This window comes from Parambassis ranga, chromosome 14, assembly GCF_900634625.1.
Source record: "Parambassis ranga chromosome 14, fParRan2.1, whole genome shotgun sequence".
NCBI classification, from domain to species: domain Eukaryota; kingdom Metazoa; phylum Chordata; class Actinopteri; family Ambassidae; genus Parambassis; species Parambassis ranga.
In genome coordinates, this window is record NC_041034.1 from 10,202,302 (window position 1) to 10,220,284 (window position 17,983).

General features: G+C 40.9%; 1 protein-coding gene across 2 annotated transcripts in view; it reads right to left on the bottom strand.

Annotated features, from left to right (window-relative positions):
- Positions 1–2,563: 2,563 nt before the first annotated feature.
- LOC114446361 (FRAS1-related extracellular matrix protein 2-like) overlaps positions 2,564–17,983 on the bottom strand; it is a 48,850-nt gene continuing 33,430 nt past the window's right edge. The window contains exons 7-24 of one of the 2 annotated variants that reach the window (XM_028421927.1): positions 14,410–14,559; positions 14,047–14,256; positions 12,782–12,979; positions 12,252–12,416; positions 11,924–12,106; positions 10,882–11,012; positions 10,106–10,264; positions 9,012–9,315; positions 7,700–7,831; positions 7,006–7,337; positions 4,582–4,774; positions 4,373–4,498; positions 4,162–4,289; positions 3,938–4,072; positions 3,732–3,858; positions 3,444–3,631; positions 3,199–3,345; positions 2,564–3,109 (exon numbers count right to left, since the gene is read on the bottom strand). In XM_028421927.1, coding sequence (XP_028277728.1) covers positions 2,564–3,109; positions 3,199–3,345; positions 3,444–3,631; positions 3,732–3,858; positions 3,938–4,072; positions 4,162–4,289; positions 4,373–4,498; positions 4,582–4,774; positions 7,006–7,337; positions 7,700–7,831; positions 9,012–9,315; positions 10,106–10,264; positions 10,882–11,012; positions 11,924–12,106; positions 12,252–12,416; positions 12,782–12,979; positions 14,047–14,256; positions 14,410–14,559 — 3,554 coding nt within the window. Of the gene's footprint in view, positions 3,110–3,198; positions 3,346–3,443; positions 3,632–3,731; positions 3,859–3,937; positions 4,073–4,161; positions 4,290–4,372; positions 4,504–4,577; positions 4,775–7,005; positions 7,338–7,699; positions 7,832–9,011; positions 9,316–10,105; positions 10,265–10,881; positions 11,013–11,923; positions 12,107–12,251; positions 12,417–12,781; positions 12,980–14,046; positions 14,257–14,409; positions 14,560–17,983 lie in introns of both variants that reach the window. The other variant, XM_028421928.1, reaches the window with a different exon arrangement.

The following is a 17,983-nucleotide window of genomic DNA, read 5'->3' on the forward strand; positions in this document are numbered from 1 at the left end:
TTTCAGATTTGTTTTGTAGTGTCAAGTTTTTTTTAAGCGACTGAAGTAGTCAAATATTCCTAATCTCAAAGCAGTGTTGTCAAGTGTTCATGTCTTTGTTTCAAGAGCTTTGTGTGAATACAGACTGAATCAACAACAACCTACCAGCAGGCACCAGTAAACAATATTTATTCATACATTAAAAACCCATTCATAAAAAGACATAAAGTGGATATCAAGTTTGATTGTGCTAAAATCATCATATACATGGGGATAAATGGCCGTGGGTTATACATTACATTGCATAGCTTGTATTGGTGTGTGTGAGGGATGTGATTCAAAAAGTGCATCTGTCGTCAGATATGGTGTTATTTCCATATTTATCAGGGTCAAACACACACACACACACACACAAACATCACAGCTGAGTTTCAGCTGGCTAATGAAAAAAAAGACCCTCAACTGATTCACTCATCAGCTGATTTCTGACTCATCCTATCAACATACCCTGATAAATATCAGAAATAATTATACAATGATGACTAACAACACCATAATAAGACACATATTTAGGAACACTGATGTCAGCATGTTGTACATCCATAGCAAGAGAGTAAGACAACAGGTTTAACAACACATATAAATAAGTAGTTTCACCAGTGAAATTAACAAAATCATGAGCGTGTATGAAATCTCAAATCTCAATCTCAAACATGATATTTTTCACGTTGACATACTGAGCTGTAAGCAGCTATTTTGATCCCACACAGCACTAGTGAAAGTGTAGAACAACAATATGTCAGTAGGTCAGATCATTGAATGTGGATGCAGGAGTTGCATGTTGCACAGCACCACACTTATTAGCAGTGTAACACAGAAGCTGAAAGTGTTTCTGTAGATTACAGTCAACTGTAGTAAATCGTGTTACAAAACTACAGGTTGTCTGTGAAAGAAATAAATCCTGAGATGACTGTCTTTTTACATACATATTATAACGAGTGTTGTTTTAAAAAAATGAAACATTATGCCCTATGTTTAATAAATATGCTCATAGAAACACATCGTGAAGCAACAACACTGTGAGGTGAAGCAGTGAACATCATGGTGGAACCAGAAGCAGTGTTAAGACTGTAAACAAGAAAATAACCGAGTCAACAAATTACACACAACCCAACCCAGCAGCAAAAGAAATCCCCGACACATCTAGGAGAACATTCCTCATCATATGGTAAACATACACAGTAGACAAGGTGAAAGATACATGTGCTGTATAACATATGGTTCATAAACATGAATACTGTCAGCAGTGGTGGTATCCGGTTCCTGGAATCTCATAAGAAACAAGTGGTGCCATGTTGTCTTTTCACTACACATTGTGCAATACAAATTTACTCCTCTGGTAAATATTGTGTTACAAATTTGTAGGCTTAAGAGCACTGGAGTGGCCATGGAGAGAAGAACCAAAATCACCTTAGTTTGGGTAACAAAAAGCTTTTGCATGATTTGTGAGGACTTCTTAGTTGAAATTTTGATTTCCTGGGACAAATACCCTTGAGGAAGTGATGTCAATTTACTTCACAGCAAAACTATTCTGTGTTAGTTGACTATTATTTGACATATCACACCTGGCTGCATGCAGGAACCAGTGTTATTTGTTCCTGTTGTTTATTTGGATTAAAGTTAAAGCTGTAACTCATAACTAATTTACTACAGCGGCAATGAGACCTAATTTCTCCAATGTCAATATTAAAGAAACTGTGTGCTACTTGCCTGAAGCAGAAACACACATAATCTATATTGCAAAAGCATGTAGCTAGTGCAACATATCACCTATATGTATATATATGTACATATGTACAGTATATATATACAACATATATATATATAAATTCTTTCCCTCTATGGCAACTCCATTGAGACATAGCCCCGTATAAAGGCACAGTTCACCCCAGAATGATATTAAAGTACCTCTGCCAGTGTAAAGTGTAAGGTTTACACTTTACCAGTGTAAAGTTTATACAACCTCTAACACGGTGTATGCTGCACATAAGTCTGCAGAAATCTATGTTAATCTTTAGAAAACATTTGGGAGATGCTCAGAAGTACTCAAGACATTCTGACAGACGTGAGAGCAAGTGAACATCTGTGTTCTTTTTGAGGTGAACTATTCCTTTCAGTAAACATTATCCTGTCCCTTTTTGCTGGAGGTACACCTGCAGCACTAAACCTTTGACCTGACCTGTGTGATTCTTGGGCGACCTGGACTGTCCTGAAGGGATGCAGCTGCTTCAGGCACTTTAACGCCATAAAACCAGTAAAAGGGGAAGGAAATACCATGCTACTAGCAGCACAAGTTGGAATGTTAAATAAAACCAGCAAATTGGACTGTTTTGCTGTTGGTAATGGATTGAATACTGTAGAAATCTACCTCATTAACAGGCACACCCAATAACTCATATGATCAATCTCAATTTTTTTGGTGCTATGAAAGTAATCAATACCAGTTTAGAAAAAAGAAAATTATAAAAGCCCCCACATTCTCCCTACATCCCATTGTCCATCTGTCCATCCATGCATTCATTGCTCAGACCTCTGAGCTGTTGTGGCAGTCTTGCATCCTCACCACCAACATGGGCTCTGTACTGACCGAGCCTTTCACCACCTCCTGCACCCCCTCCCTCCATCCCTCCTTCCCATTCTTCTGTCTTGATCTCAGCCCCAGTACAATGATGATAACAATGAGGACAGTCAGCAGCATTCCCACCACTGCCCCCACTACGGTCACCAGACCCTCCTCCTCCTCTGCGTTCAGCTCTTTAGGTGTCAGACCATCGGCAAACACCTCTTTAGAGATGGCTGACCTGTGCTTGTGTCGGTCCAAGGCAATGTGCATAATATTGGTACCGCGGTTGTTGTCAGCTCCGATATCTTCAGCAACTGCTGGGATGTCGTCACCAGCTGACCGCTTCCTGCGATGATCTTTACTGCTTGACGGGGATGAGGCAAGCTCATTGCTCGTGGAAACCAGGGAGTGGTACTCTAGGCTGCGCTTTCCAATGCCTCTGTTGGCATTCTCCTTGGAGCGTACTGTGTAGATCGTGTGGATATACCATTCACGGCCTGCAGCGACCTGAGGAGAAAACCATTACACATGCACAGTAAATCTATAAATGTTTCATACACTGGAGGTCAAGGTAGCTTGTCCAAAGGAAAGAGTACCTGGAACATGGCTGTAGAGTCCAGTCTAAAGCCATCAGACCCTGGTTGTCGGACGAGTGACATGGCCGATGGATCATCCACTGCCAGCAGAGCGTTAAAACTGACATCGCCGAACATGCGTGCTTGAGTCTCTGGCTGAGCTTTGTCCTGATGACGTGTTTAAGTGAAGAGGGGGAAAAGGTAATTAAAAGAACAAACTGTTAAAAACTAATCATCAGCAAAATTAAAAATATGAATACACTCACAAGAATCTTGAATCTATAAAGCAACGAAGGAGAGTCAGCCAGGCAGCCAAATTCAAACTTGGTCGGGTTGTATTTGGGTACATATCCATCAGCACCAGTGCAGAGGAACACCTTCTCAATGCTACAGAAGAAAGAGTCTCCCAGGTTCTGCACAGGGTCCACCATGACACGGCCATATATTGTATCACCTTAAATAAACAAAGAAGATAGCTTCAAGATTTACTTTTTACATTTCTAGTAACACCTGGTTTTACAAGCACCCAAAATAATATAGTTTACTTCTCTTACCTTCAGAATAAGCTACATCACTTTCTTGTCCGAAACCCATGGATCCATCAGAAAGCCAGAGGCTCTTCTTAGACAATAAGAACATCTGAGTGTTTAGACTGAACTCCACTGCAACTGGGTCACTCACCTAAACAACATGCAGACAGTTAGCAGGTGATAGATGGACAGAGAAAGCAGGAAAACAAACTAATGTACTACAGCCTTACTTGTTGGAATCTAATGTCCAGGTCAAAAGTGACCGGTTCTCTGGGACTACACACAGGTGGAATGGTGTACTCCATATTCTGTGCTGTAGTACAGGGGATCATCTTCACTGTGTAGGTCCCAGAGTAGTCTCTCACCTACATGCAGCAGAGGGGGCAGATACAAATGTCTGCAAACAGCACACAGATTTACAAATTGTGCACCAAGACACAAACACAAATCTTACTGCAAAGTCAGAGGTGAAGGTCCACTGCTGGACCGGTTGGTTGTAGGTTGGTTCACTCCTCACTAAGGTGAGGTTAAAGGTCAGGCCAGGGTGGTCCACACTCATCACCATAGATGACATGGAAGTTGCTGGGTAATTAGAGGGAGGAGTTAAAAATTGAATGAATTGTGACATTTTATGAAAATCAAAAGGCATCGGCTGTCAGTCTCACCAGCTGTTTTTATTCTGCGTGTGGAATGAGACTCCACAAACAGACCCCTGAAGTGAGCCTTGGTGCGGAAGTTTACCACCAAACAACCCTGGTCATTGATGCGCATGCTCGTAGGATACAGTGCGCCTGCAAAAAATAAAGATACACATGCACATTATAGTCTACAATAACTGCTTTAATCCTCTTTCTAATCTGATTTAGGATCTTACCCTGCAGCTCTGCCTGCAGCGGGCTGCTGATGCCATCCTTCCAGAGAATGGCCGTGTCGTACACAAAAGTGAGCCGCAGTTCAGACTGCAGGTCAAAGTGCTGCCAGCCACCAGTGCCCACAGGGGAGTGGAACACGTAGGACACATGAAGAGGCACACGCAGGGTCACATAGGACTGGACCAGGTTCAGAACCTGTAAGGAAGTTTCAAACAACAATGAGTATAGAACTGGTGTTTTCTATGCTTTTATAATTGTGTAGTAATTAAATAAAATAGTAAAAATCATAACTGACAGGCAATGCTGCTTTGTTACTTGATAGTAGGTTTAAAGCTTTGAGCAAGAAATCTTCAGCATGCATAACAGAACCTGCATTATCTTTTTGGATTAAAGGTTCAATGTAGGTCGGTAAACTATAATAAGTACAGAGAAGATGTAACAGATGAACACAGTGTTCTCCTCCACAAGGTGTTTGAACTCTTCACTCCCACTCAGTGTTGTCAAAGATAAGAACATTCCTCCTTCGATGTACACAGTGGGCAGTAATGTGGGCTTGTATTATTATTTTCAACTTTGTTCTAAAAGATTTTAAAGCATTACAAAAAAACATAAGCCTAATTCATTAATAAAGCATGTGAGATCTCTAAAGTATAATGTATTGATTATGTAAAGTTCTAAAACATTATTGTTATTAATTATCATATATTCATATTATTATATATTTTCTCAGCTTTTGTAATCTGATGATAAAAAAAAACTATTCTCCTACATCCCCACCTATTTTTTAAAACATCAAATCTTGGGTGTGGTTCCAACAAGCGACCACTAGGTGGCTCTGCTCACCAACATTATTTTAACTGTTTTGTTGACTTTCAAGACTGAAACTTCCCCACACAAGTTTGACAAATCCACGGTTTGTCGTTGAATCTGGATGAGACTGCACTATATTATATTTGTTTGAACTGTCAAAACTCCAATTTGCATAGTCAATTACTAAACTGAATCCCGAGAGGAGATTAACTGGCAAGAGAAACTATGAAAAGCAATTTGGCAGAAGATGTTTTCGTTAAAAAAAATCCTAATCCTTCTATTCCTCTTCCTGCTCTGATCGACTATTTCTCATCACTATAGAATAAATATTTTCAGTCATTTTTATGCAGTCATATTTCTCCTAGTCTCCCACAGAGCCTGTGAAGCAGCAGCGTAAGGTGTAAAAATGCTGAATCAGGATAGAAAAGATAAATGAAATGCTTTAGAAACTCAGAAACAAACTACCTGTGAGTAAAAGCCCATAAATTTACCACCTCCACGTGTTCACTGAGATTCATGTGCATTCAAACATTACATTTTAGAAATAAATGCACTTCCCAGACAAAGAAAGTAACTTAAAAGTTATGAAGAAGTCATCATAAAAAGTGCACTCCAAATAGTGCACTCCTAGTGTTTGTCTATACTGAAATCATTACAGTATTTCTGGTGCAGCTGGACAGTGTGACAGTGATCTCCCTTAACGAAGAGGTCTAGTGGATGATGGGCATCATGAGTAACTAATGTCTGCAAGCGGTTCTTGCTGTGACTGGGGACAAGTGATTTCTTCTGCATCTCCTTCACATACACACACACACACAGTCGGATTAGCAACAAGAAGCTCATACATCAAAGGCTGGAAGAAGACAAAAGACCAGCAGGACGTGAGTGACGGAGCAAGGGTCTGTCTCCTGATCCACAATAACAACAAGAAGCAGCAGAATGCTGCAGCTCCGTAGAGTATAACACAACAACAATTGCAACATCTGCCGCTATGATGCAACTGCAGCAAACAGCAACTGAAAACTGGTTAGAATCTAATTGACAGCTGGCCATAATGCTGAAATTTAACAGCAGTGTCTGACTTCTCCGGAGAGAAGTGGCAAAAGTCACACCAGAGTCAAGCCAGTAAAATAAAAAAAAAAAATAAAATAAAAAACTGAGCAAACTGTTAAGTAACTCAGATCTGCTCTTAGCCTTGACAGGAAGGAGGTGCAGATATCCACCTTTCACAGGTTTCTTGTACATCTCAGCTTCAATGCATTGGAGAGCATTAGCTGAATGAGCGCCTGGTTAGATACTTTGTTTGAGCGTGTGTGTGTTTCTTTGTGCAAGTGAATACTTTCACCCTAAAGGCCGTCAATCGCACGCTGGCAGCCGGTGATGGCAAACACACAACCACTCAGTGAATGAGACATAAAAATGCAGGGCAAACAGACACGGTGCCGTTCTGTCTGAGCGTTTTTCTCATGCAGGAGGCTGTAAACAAACAGACAGGAACACACACACACAGGTGGACACACACACAAAGCCTAACAGTCAAACAGATGTACACACAAAGACTAGATTGGAATTTATACATTGTGGACAAGGGGACACAAATACACACACACACACACCTGTCCATCAGTCCCTATGGTTCCTCCGCAGTCTGTGAGCAGCTCAGACATGTGGTAATAGCTGGTGAACTCCCAGAGACAGGCTTCCAGGTTGAGGTTCCTGTAGAAGCGCAATGTGCTGTTCCCCCGCATAGAGCCGTCGAATTGATATGGTGCTGAGTCTCCCATGCTCTCTGGGCTACGCGTCGAAGCGGTGATGAAGCTGTGACCTGTGGTGACCTCATTGTAGTCAAGCAAGTTGGAGCAGCGGTGGTTTCCGACCCGGGTTCCGTCAGGGCTGAGAGTCAGTTCAAAGTTCATAAGAGGGCGAGTGGAGATTACCGGAAGCATACCTGCAAGGTAAAGATGGAAGATTCTAAGTGTGTCCAGATATATATTTGATACGTGCTCTGAGAGAAATGATGAAAACTGTTGAGAGAGAAAGCTGGAAAGAAAAGGCGATGGGGGGCAAGAGAAAATAGGGGGAAAAGGAAACCTGGAGGAGACGAAGCAGAAGGAAACTGATTAAAAATCAAGAAGGGAATGTTAAGTAGCGGGTGTGCTGGAGGGTTCCTACAGCAGGGTTCGATGCAGCCCGGCACGATCTATATTCTGGCTGTCACGCTCCTGAGGATCCCCAGACGTGAATATTACACACACTACATTACACCTCACTTCATCTGTGGTGCGAGTCCTGCCTCCAGCTCCTACCTACCATCTATGTGAGGCATGGTGACAGTCACTTTGATGAGGTTGGGGTGTTTCGGGTCGTCTGCTCCAGTGTAGCGCAGCTTGGCAGAGAAAGGCTCAGCGCCAACAGTCCCCATCTTCCGTGGCTGACACATGCCTTTTGATGACAGAAGATGAGAGATTTTAAACACAAGGTCAAAGAGAAAATGTGAAATAAACAGGGCCTTTTCACCGGTTACAATTATGCACTCTTTAACTGAGTAATTAAGCGCTGAATCCACTCATAGTTATTTTAACATACGATATTAACATCCTGTTCTCGTGAGTTGCCTGAACTATGACTGAGTAGGGTTGTGATTTCCACCTTTCTAAGAATACCTTGCAACCACACTGAGAGAGCGAGACTGAACTTGTTCCATTCAGGATGTGTAGGTGGAATGAGTGCAGCATAAGTGATAGCATAGCAACAGCAGAAGAGGATTTTTTTCTTATTTTAGAAATGAGTAAAAGCTCTGACCTCTTCTCATTGCACAGGCCTTTAGAGCAGCAGTGGATTTTATGGATTTTACTTTAAAGGGGCTATTGCTAAAAAATGAAAATGAGATGATAAATGTAATGTGTTTTACAATATGGGGTTATAATTTAAAATGAAATACGAATTAAGTGTTAAATGAACATATCATAAGTAAGGGATAATGTGCTGCAATCCGGTTGTTACAGAGAATTATGACAGGGTTATGTGGGACTGTTTACTATAAAATGACCAATCAGAAATGAGTATTCATTATAATGTAATTATGATATGTAAAGCAGCTTAATGCCGGTTTCCAACCATAACGAAACAGGCACTGTAATATGTTGCTAGCTAGCAGTGTGGATACTACTGCCAAGCAAAGAAATTGCCCCAAGAGAGTCTCTGATTTAGGAGTGTGACACTGTGCCCACACACAAGTTAGCTCCTGCAAGGCTAAAGAGCAGAAAATGTTATTTAATACTAAAACACAGAAAAAGTTCTTTTTGCCAATAATACTTCCCTGTATTAATCAAATATTGTTTCTATCACAGGCACGGAGTACTTACATACTGGCATTGTTGTTTTTATTTAAAGTTAGAAATGAATCACTGGTGTTGAAAGCTTAAGACAAGTCATCATTGATTTTTATGGCTCTCCTGAACACTAGCTTTTGTTCATTTATAGCTCTATTCCTGTGCATTTATGATTCTTGGAGAACAAAACCTTTTTTCCCAGTACAAAGTGAGCCAAATCCCAGTTTAATTCCCTTTCTAGAAAACTGGAAACATATCACACAGAGACGGATTCACTGCTCAGTCCTCACCTTCCTCCTGGCTGATAGTGACAATGGGGCTGCTGAGCTCTAAACCCTCATTCCCGTTCGAATTAACAGCCCTCGCAGCACACTGGACCCTGGAGCCTGCTTGGAAGTAGACTGAGTCCAGTGTGATCATCTTAGAGGACGTAAAGAACGTGTCAAAGTCCACCTCCCTCATGGGGCTGGTGACGCCATCGGGGCCAGCTGGGGCACTGATGAGCCAGCGGTAGCGGGTCAAGGTGTTGTTGATGTGCTCACTGACACAGATAGAGCCCGTCTTGTCATAGTCTGGGTATTTCGTGTTGCAGGCCTGGAGGATGGATAGGGAATTTAGCAGGAGTGGGTGGGTAAGGCTGGGACAGCAGAGAGAGATTGGAAAGATACAGCAGATGCCAGAGGATAGAAGGAGACAGAGGCAGAGAACACAAACAAGCAAAAGGCTGTTGCCAATGAAAGCCAGATGTTTCAGTGTTTTTTGTTAAAATTGGCTTTTTGCTAATTAGAAAGATAAAGATACTGGATGGAGAGGTGAGCTTTGAGGAGTTTCCTTTAAAACCTGTTGATGCTGAGCCTTCTGGTGCAGCACTCAACACTTCAGTTTTGACAAGACTACTTCATTTTGTCTCCCCAGGGTAACTCCTACATAGCTGCTGACCACAATGTGGTGAAATAAAAAAAAGAAGCAGACCTGCACTCAGTTCCAGCCATCACCTGAGGAGCAAATGACTTACCACATCACAGGAATCCATTTAAGTGTCTCGCTGAGCCTGTTTTCAAGAGTGGAAGCAGTTCTCCAGTGTATGAGAGCATGAGGACTGTGGCCTACTAAATGGTGGCTTTTAAGGACAGGCTAGCAAACTCCTGGAGGACACTTCGACATTGACTGAAGAAAAGTATGAGCCCTGAGGGAAAACAATCTGCTCTCCAACCCCAAAGGAGGTGGGCACTGATTAGGTCAAGCTGCCTTCATTAAAGGTAAAAAAACACCAATTTAACTGTATCCTGTTAAGTTCGATTCCCAGGTGTTGTTAGAGTGTCCTGTTTTTGTAGACGGAGCAAATTAATTTAAATCTCCAAAGCAATTTATGTTTCAGACTCACAGTGACGCAGACGACAGGGTAGCCGGCTGGCGGGTGGAGGTTGTCTGGTGTCCTGGCCACATCGTCGTAATGGAGCAGCGACACCACGTGGGGCAGGGAGGGGAAGGTGACGTCAGCCATGCTGTTGGTCTCCTCAATGTAAACGATCACTTTTGTCACCTGTTATAGAAGAAGACAGCTTTGACTACTGACGCAAAGATGTTGACTTTATGACTTTTCCCTCAAATAAACAGGTAAAATAATAAATAAATGATTCGTTTATTGTTATATTTATATTGTTCTACTTTTAACTTTGAGTGAATGCATTATTATTATATTCATTTTTTTAAAGGTATTATATTTTCTGCTATTAATAAATTCACCACAAAAGACAGTTTAATTAGAACTTAATAAAAAAATAAGATAATTCATAAAAAAGGTAGAAATAGATAAAGAAAAAACATTTTTATTTCTGTTAGTTTTGGTCGTCCGTACATTCCCAGCATGTCTTTTTTTCTCTCTTGCTCTCTGTTCTGTTTTTCTTAGATAATCTATAATTTATTGTGAAGTGTTTTCATCGCTCTTTTGGCTGCAGCTACAGTAAAGTGCTGCTCTTGTCTGTGACAGGGCATTCTTGTAAACGAGATCCCTCTGATCTCAGTGGAACTGACCTGGATAAATATGGGTCAAATCAGAAAAAAAGTAAAAAAAAGTAAAAAAATCATGACTGCCAGTTTGAATTTTGTGTGACGTTTGCACAATAATTGTTGAGTTGAGTTGATAAACATGTTTCTGACCTGAGTTTCTGCCACCATGTTTTCATCGGGCTTCAGATGGAGGGTAAAAGCCTCCCTCATTTCTCTGACGCCATCAAACAGCACCTCCACTTCGACAACGTGTTGCTTGTCTCCCTGTTTGAACTCAATGTCTGGGATCACACACACAAACACACAGAATGTAGCTAATTAACTCTAGATACAGCACAAAATATAACACAAACACATTATTAGTAGCGTAAGTGTAACACAAAAATCGGTATTTGTTAGATATTTTTGGTGCCAAATAAAATAGGTGACATCAAGTGTAGGTTTCTCTCTGTTTTGCTGAATTTCCCAGGAAATTAAAAGGCTTAACAGACGAGCCCGGTCCTAGTTTTATTGGTTCAGTGGAATATATCACTTAACTAAAAAGCATTGCCGGTTTCTATTTGCATAGTGCCAAAGGTGGTCATTCTCCTTGCAAGGTAAGTACTGGAGCTTTGCATTTGAAATGTGCTGCAATGAAAAAATATTACACAAAATGAGAAACTCACCAGCACTGATTCCAAACCGCTGGGATGTTTGAACAGTGGGCAGTCAGGTATGATTTGAATAGGCTGAATGTATTTCATATAAATATTTCAGTCCTTGATTAAGCCAAGAAAGGTTCACTGCGCTTAAAGCTAAATGGATAGAACAAAAGAGTTCACCCTGCTGACAAAGCATGAAGAATGCTGAAATTCTATTAAAAACCACATGACCCTTCACTGGACTCTTGCAAAAATTACCTTTCTCCTTTTGGAATAAAATTACAAATTAACGACCCATACTCAAATAAACCCCTGTGCCCACTTTCATTACTTTCACGTTCCTATAGGGAGCCTGGTTTCACACATGTCAAAACTTCTTTTATTAGCCGCTGTAAAAGCTTAATGGAAATCAATCTGAAGGCTGCGGGCCAGACTGAGCAGAGGTAATGTGTCTTAGGACATTTTGGAGCACTAATGGTGCTGTAGACTGATTAGTGGACTCCTGAATTAATTTTAATACCACTGATATACCAACAAAAGAGAAGGTCTACCTTGAGACACAGGGTAGTAGTCTTCTCCTGAGACAGCTGATCCGTCCTTAGTGTGAACACGAACCACTGACACTTTTGATGTGTCTCCCACTCGTACCACAGGGATCTTCACAGTTGTCACAGTGCCAGCTTCCTTCGGTTCACTAACACTGAACTTGTTCTCCAAAAATCGGATGATGGGTTCTAAGAGAACAACACAATTATTTGAAACTCTGTGATGATGAAATATATAGTAAGAAAAACACACAGAATTTGATATGATTTGAATGAAGCCTCCATAGTATGTCTTTATTTGTTGCCTTTCCTCCACACACCCCCTCTCACTTACTGTCAGCAGTGTCCTTGATTTTCACCAGAGTCTCATTCAGAGCTCCCACTGATGCGCCAAACTGTGAGGTGCTCTTCGGGCTTCCTAAGACCAGCCGCAGCTCTTCTCCTTCTTCATAGAGCGTGTCATCAACCAGTGACAGAATACACGGCTTCTCTGCCTCGCCTGCCGTGCACAGCAAGATGGTTGACAGGACATGTCAAAAAAAATTGAAGTGGAAAAAAAGGATAGAATAAGTTCTACAACTATTCTCTCCTCTTTTTTTAGTATATTATATCTTATTCATCCAACTATTACCCCTTTTGTTCAACTTTTCTAAAACTTCTTGAAGCAGTCTACATATATCTTACAGGAAAAAAAACACTGAATTTGACAACCCAGCAGGTAATGCGTGCAAAGAATGTGTGATAAGAAATTACTGGAGGAGCTGTTTACTTAATCAAAAAGGTGTCAACTCCCATCACATGATTTACAGCTTCGAACATCTCAGAGAAAACGTGTGAGGAACCTGTGTGATTATACTGTAGTACCTGGTAAAAAAGTGATGATGGATGCATCTGTGTTGGGTCGCTCATCAAAGTCAGAGGCCACCTGCGCAGACCCCTGACGGCTGTAGCAGCGGACGGAGGATTCGTGTCTGATGTCCCCACTGCGGTACAACGTTGCTGTTATTTGACCGTCGCTCTCCTCTCCGGTGTACACCGGCTGACGGAACTGGACCTTTGGCACTGTTAGTCAAAAGAGTCATTCAATGCCTTTATGACAATGGCAGGAATAATAACTGGATGAACTAAAGCAATTGAAATGACACAGCTGTCACAACAAGCTTGTTCCAAAGTGAACTTAGCTAAAAAATACACAGTAAGAAAAGTGACAAATTAATTGTTGGTCGTGTTTGTTGAGCAAGTTAAATTAAAGTGTTAAGAAGTAGCTTAAAAAAACAAAACATGTTTTTCATGAATTATCAAGATTTTCACATGTTTTAAAGACTCAGGGAAGCTACTTTATAATCACCTTATTCATACATCACATTTGACGTAAATGCAATTAAGCTGGCATATATTGTACTTTAACAGCTGGATGCAATTTACCAGTGTGTGGGTGTTATGATTAATGTGTAGATCCCTGCTTCACTAATAGACCATGTCTAATTTTTTTTGTTTATTCACGTAAAGTGTCTCAATGTGAGACAATGCAGAGCGCAAACAGTTCAATCAGAAAATAGCTTTCAACACAACAACGGCCTGAAACACAACTGAGGCTGGGATCATCAGCATTCACATATCCATTCATGAGAGGAGCTTCAAGGCGTTAACCAGCCTTTTAGCTGTGATACGTTCAACTCACACATTTCCAAAAAGTAAAATTCCATTCCATTAGACTGAAAGACACTCATCTTAGCACTTACAGTAAAAACTGGAAAGTCTTTTTTATTCTGGTTTGTTAAATTATTTTGTTTTTTGTTGTTGCACATAATCACACCTCCTCTGTGCCCTCGGGAGCAAAAAGAAAATTTAAAAAATAGAACCTAAATATATTCACTCATATTTGAGATTCCAAAAAGTATCATTATAAATATTTCTTTAAAAGCTGCAAGAAACTGGCTTCAAAATGCACCATTATCAACTGTATAAAATGAGGCATCGGTGCTTGAAGCTACATGCTAATGTCAGTATTCTACTTATTCAAACTCCCAATGATATCATTAATCACAGCATTCTAATTTTAAACTTTATCAAATCTTCAATTCAACATGTGTTAATAATAATAAAAAAGGCAAAATAAAATGACTTACAGTCAGACACTGAGTCATTTATGAAGACTGTAGCCTTTCCGGGTTCTCCCAGGATGCCGTTCATTGGCATACGCAGGACCAGCTCAAAGTTCTCAGTCCCTTCCAGCTCTGGCTGCCCCAGGTCATCAAGAATGGTGACTCTGAATGTCTGCATGCTGACTCCAGGGGCAAAGTCCAGGTTGTGACTGATGCCCACATAGTCAATTCCCGCTGGAGAAGTGATGCACAGAGTAATAAAGGGTGAAAAAAAAAAATATATATATATATGAAAGATGTAAGATATGAAAAAAACAAACAAAGTCACATATAGGTGAAGACTTCATTCATCGGTCAGGGGCAATACTGGACAGCGTGAAAGCTTACCTTGTGCAGACACAGGCTCTGTCTTGCGAGAGCGAACAGTGACAGTCCCAGTTTTGGACAGATCCGTTCCTGTTCTCCACACTTTGATCTCCACATACCCATCACTTTCATCCACATGGTACTCTACCTCTCCAAAGTAAAAGACTGGAGCTGCAGAACAAACAACAGACAATAACACAACATAAGATTTTCTAAGACTCTTTAATCTGGCAGATATATATAAAAATAAATGTTTGCATCAATTAACAGTCTTAACTATGATTATTTTTCTCCCTACCAGATGGGGGAGACATATTTTCAGCATTGCTGCTTTAAATATACAAATCGCTTTAAAACCTCAATATCAGTGTGCAGACTGACACTTTTGGAATTCACCTCAGTTGACATAATCTTGCAGAATTTTATTATGCAACATTGGTAACTTCTCTTTTTATATTTTTTCCTGTGCACCTGTGGTAAATCAGGTCTGTCAGCAGGCACCCGCGGGCTTGTAGGGATCGCTTGTAAAGCTTGTAGTCGGGCATGGAGGTCAAAAAGCGACAGCCCATTAGTCTGAAATGAATCTGTAGGGAAGCATGACCTTTGAACCCCATCTGGCCACTCATCTGACCTCATTGTTAATTGCCATTGTTTCAGGTGACAGAAGAATTAAGTACTTTTAACAAATAAGTGGGTTAGCTCTGTGTTTGTTTTTCTCTCTGAATGTGGAGTAGTGAGATGGTGAGACAGAGAGAAAGAGAGAGAGAGAAAAGCAGGCCCCCCAGACTGCTCAAAGGCTTGTTTGAACTGGCATTGTTTCCTGAGGCAGCAAAGTGGAGGCAGTCCAGTGTGTATTTGACAGCTTCATCTTCCACAACCCCCTCCTCTGTCAAGTCAAAAAAAAAACCTGACAGAATAAAAGTTCCTCCATCTCCTTTTTAGGATGCTATTCGCTCTCATTTGGTTGACTTCTTATACTCTGGCATATAATCCAAAAATAGCATGCACATTATTGTTTTTTTTAATGTCACGATCAAAAGCTCAATAGTCCAGAGATAGTTTTTTTCCCAAATTTTACCTTACTGATGAATTTCATACTTTATTTATATACTTTAACTGGGCCAGATAACATAGGATGTAACCAAGAATGTAAGAAAATGACTACAGTTATGTTTTGACACTGAACTTGACAGACTAAGTGACAGCTCAGGGCAACAATATCCAGTGAGTAACAGGCATCAAGAGCAGCATGCACACTCTCTCTCTCTAAACATACAAAGACTTGTTTGCTCAACACATCTGTCTCTCACTTTACCTTTCCCTCCTACACACTCAGCTTCACCTAACAGATGAAGCCCAGGTTTGTAATGCAAATAAAATGTGTCTATTTGCACAACAGCAGAGTAAAGATTGCGTAGGTGGGGAAAAAAACACATGGATAAAAACATCTGACCAAACACACTGATAAACAATGTGGGGGCTTGTTTTTTGTGTGTAACGTTTATATTCATGCCTGAAGAATGATGGTGGAACCAAGTAAGTGAAGCTACACGGTGTACATAAGCAATATGGCTCACAGTAGGACACTTCTGCTTGACTGTTAATATACATGTCTGCATACGCACATGTCTCAACTGTGACCGACTTGACACCAGGTTGGGGAGTTGAGTGATGAGTGATGAATGAGAACAGCATCCTCCCCCCCCCCCCTCGGGCCATGCCTGTGGTTTAGCACTATGAAGTGTGTGTGAAGGCTGGGGAAGGTGTAAAGCCAAATTGTGATAATTACTGATGTGGGGGTGTCTGTAGCCATTTGTGTGTCACTGCACCGTTAAATACAGTTTACAGAGAATTCTCAGCTGTCTTCCGAAGAGGGCTCCTGCTTTTGGAAAGAAGGTGGCTAATAAGATCTTACAAATCTGTCAGTAAATGCTATTACAGAGCCTAAGGGGATTATGTTCACATCTGTACTTGGGGAAATATATAAAAAAATATTTTTGCTTCACATTCTATTCTCTGCTTCTTTATACTGAGCAGGTGTGCTCACATTTCAGAACATTTCTGAATACTGCTTTTTTTACTCTGTTACGGCCCTCTTAAATTATTTGAATATGTTGCTGTACCGTTCTATACCCACATGGTCTCTCTCCTGAAGTGGGAAATAACCCATTCTTTCCCCTCAGTGCGGCCATACAAACCAGCCTGCAATGCTGCAGCCTTGGTGTGATGCTGTCCTAATATTGAAATGAAGAGCTGGGCTTCCAAGAAATACTCTGAGCTAATCTACAATTCTACAAATTCAGCTGCGGCCATATGCACCCATCCGAAAAGCCTGAGTGTCCTCTCCCTTAGCCAGGGTACAAGGAGATGACAACACTCACTTCGAGTCAAGTGTGCAGCCATGCAGAGCGCAACACTCAGAGAGACAGGTACTGTAGAGTTTAATCTGATAAAGTACTAAATCGAGCAGACATCCCTGGGCCTTTTTTTCAGCTGAAGAGAGAGAAAGTGAGAGAGAGAGAGAGAGAGAGAGAGAGAGAGAGAGAGAGAGGTGGCAGTTGAGAAAGAGAACAGCAGCCTGAACTTGACTTTGACCTGGGGGAAAGAAAAGCGGGGCTACACAGAGAGAGAGAGAGAGAGAGAGAGAGAGAGAGAGCACACAGTCACACTTGAGAGTTTTTCAAGTGCTTTTCTCACCATTTACCTTTGATGCAGAATTTATGGTCTAACATCCACTTGATGGGGGCAAACGCAGTCACATGAACAGGAATGCAGACACACACACACACACACGTACACACACAAGTAAACACAGCATGGTAGCTCTTGTTTCGATATTTTCCCCGACGATTTGAGGCTGCACTAAAGAGAAGGAGGCTGCAGTCTGACTGCCTGGGTGCAGGTATTAGAGCACTGTCAGATGCTGCATTTTCCTCTGGGAGGCTAAAAATGACACATCAACTCTCATTGGAGTTGGGTTTTCACAAACACATTTCCATTCCTTTGAACTAAGCACCAAGACTGAAGTCTTCTGACAATTTACCTAACAATCAGACTGTGTGTCATGTTTCTTGTTAACTAGCCCCCAGATGCTTCCACACACGTACACATATTCAATTTGGCACAATTGTTTGTTTCACTAAATGAGCCCTCAGTTGTGAATTGTCATTGTTTTATTTATCCCAATCTCCAGTTTTGGCAAGATTATGACAAGTCCTCCCTGATACTGTTCATTCTGCCATAGAGTTCACAACAAAATGACAGAGCCACTACAAACGAAGACTGAAAGTGTTTTGAAAGGAAAATATCCATGAAATGAGTCTTTCAGGTCTGTAAAATTGTATTGAAAACTAGATCTTCTAGCTGGCACAGCGTTTTCTATTTTAGGTTAAAAAAACTATTTACATACTTACAAAGTGTGCAAATAGTGTGTTTTTTATTTCATAAATATGCCAGACCTCAGGCTATACACTTCATACACATGCTCTGGGCTAAAGAACTACCAGGAATTATGGATGTTCCAAATTTAATTGACCATGTTTTTTTTTTTTTTAAGTGCCAGTCTAGTGTGTTGTTGCCCTTCAAATAAACATAA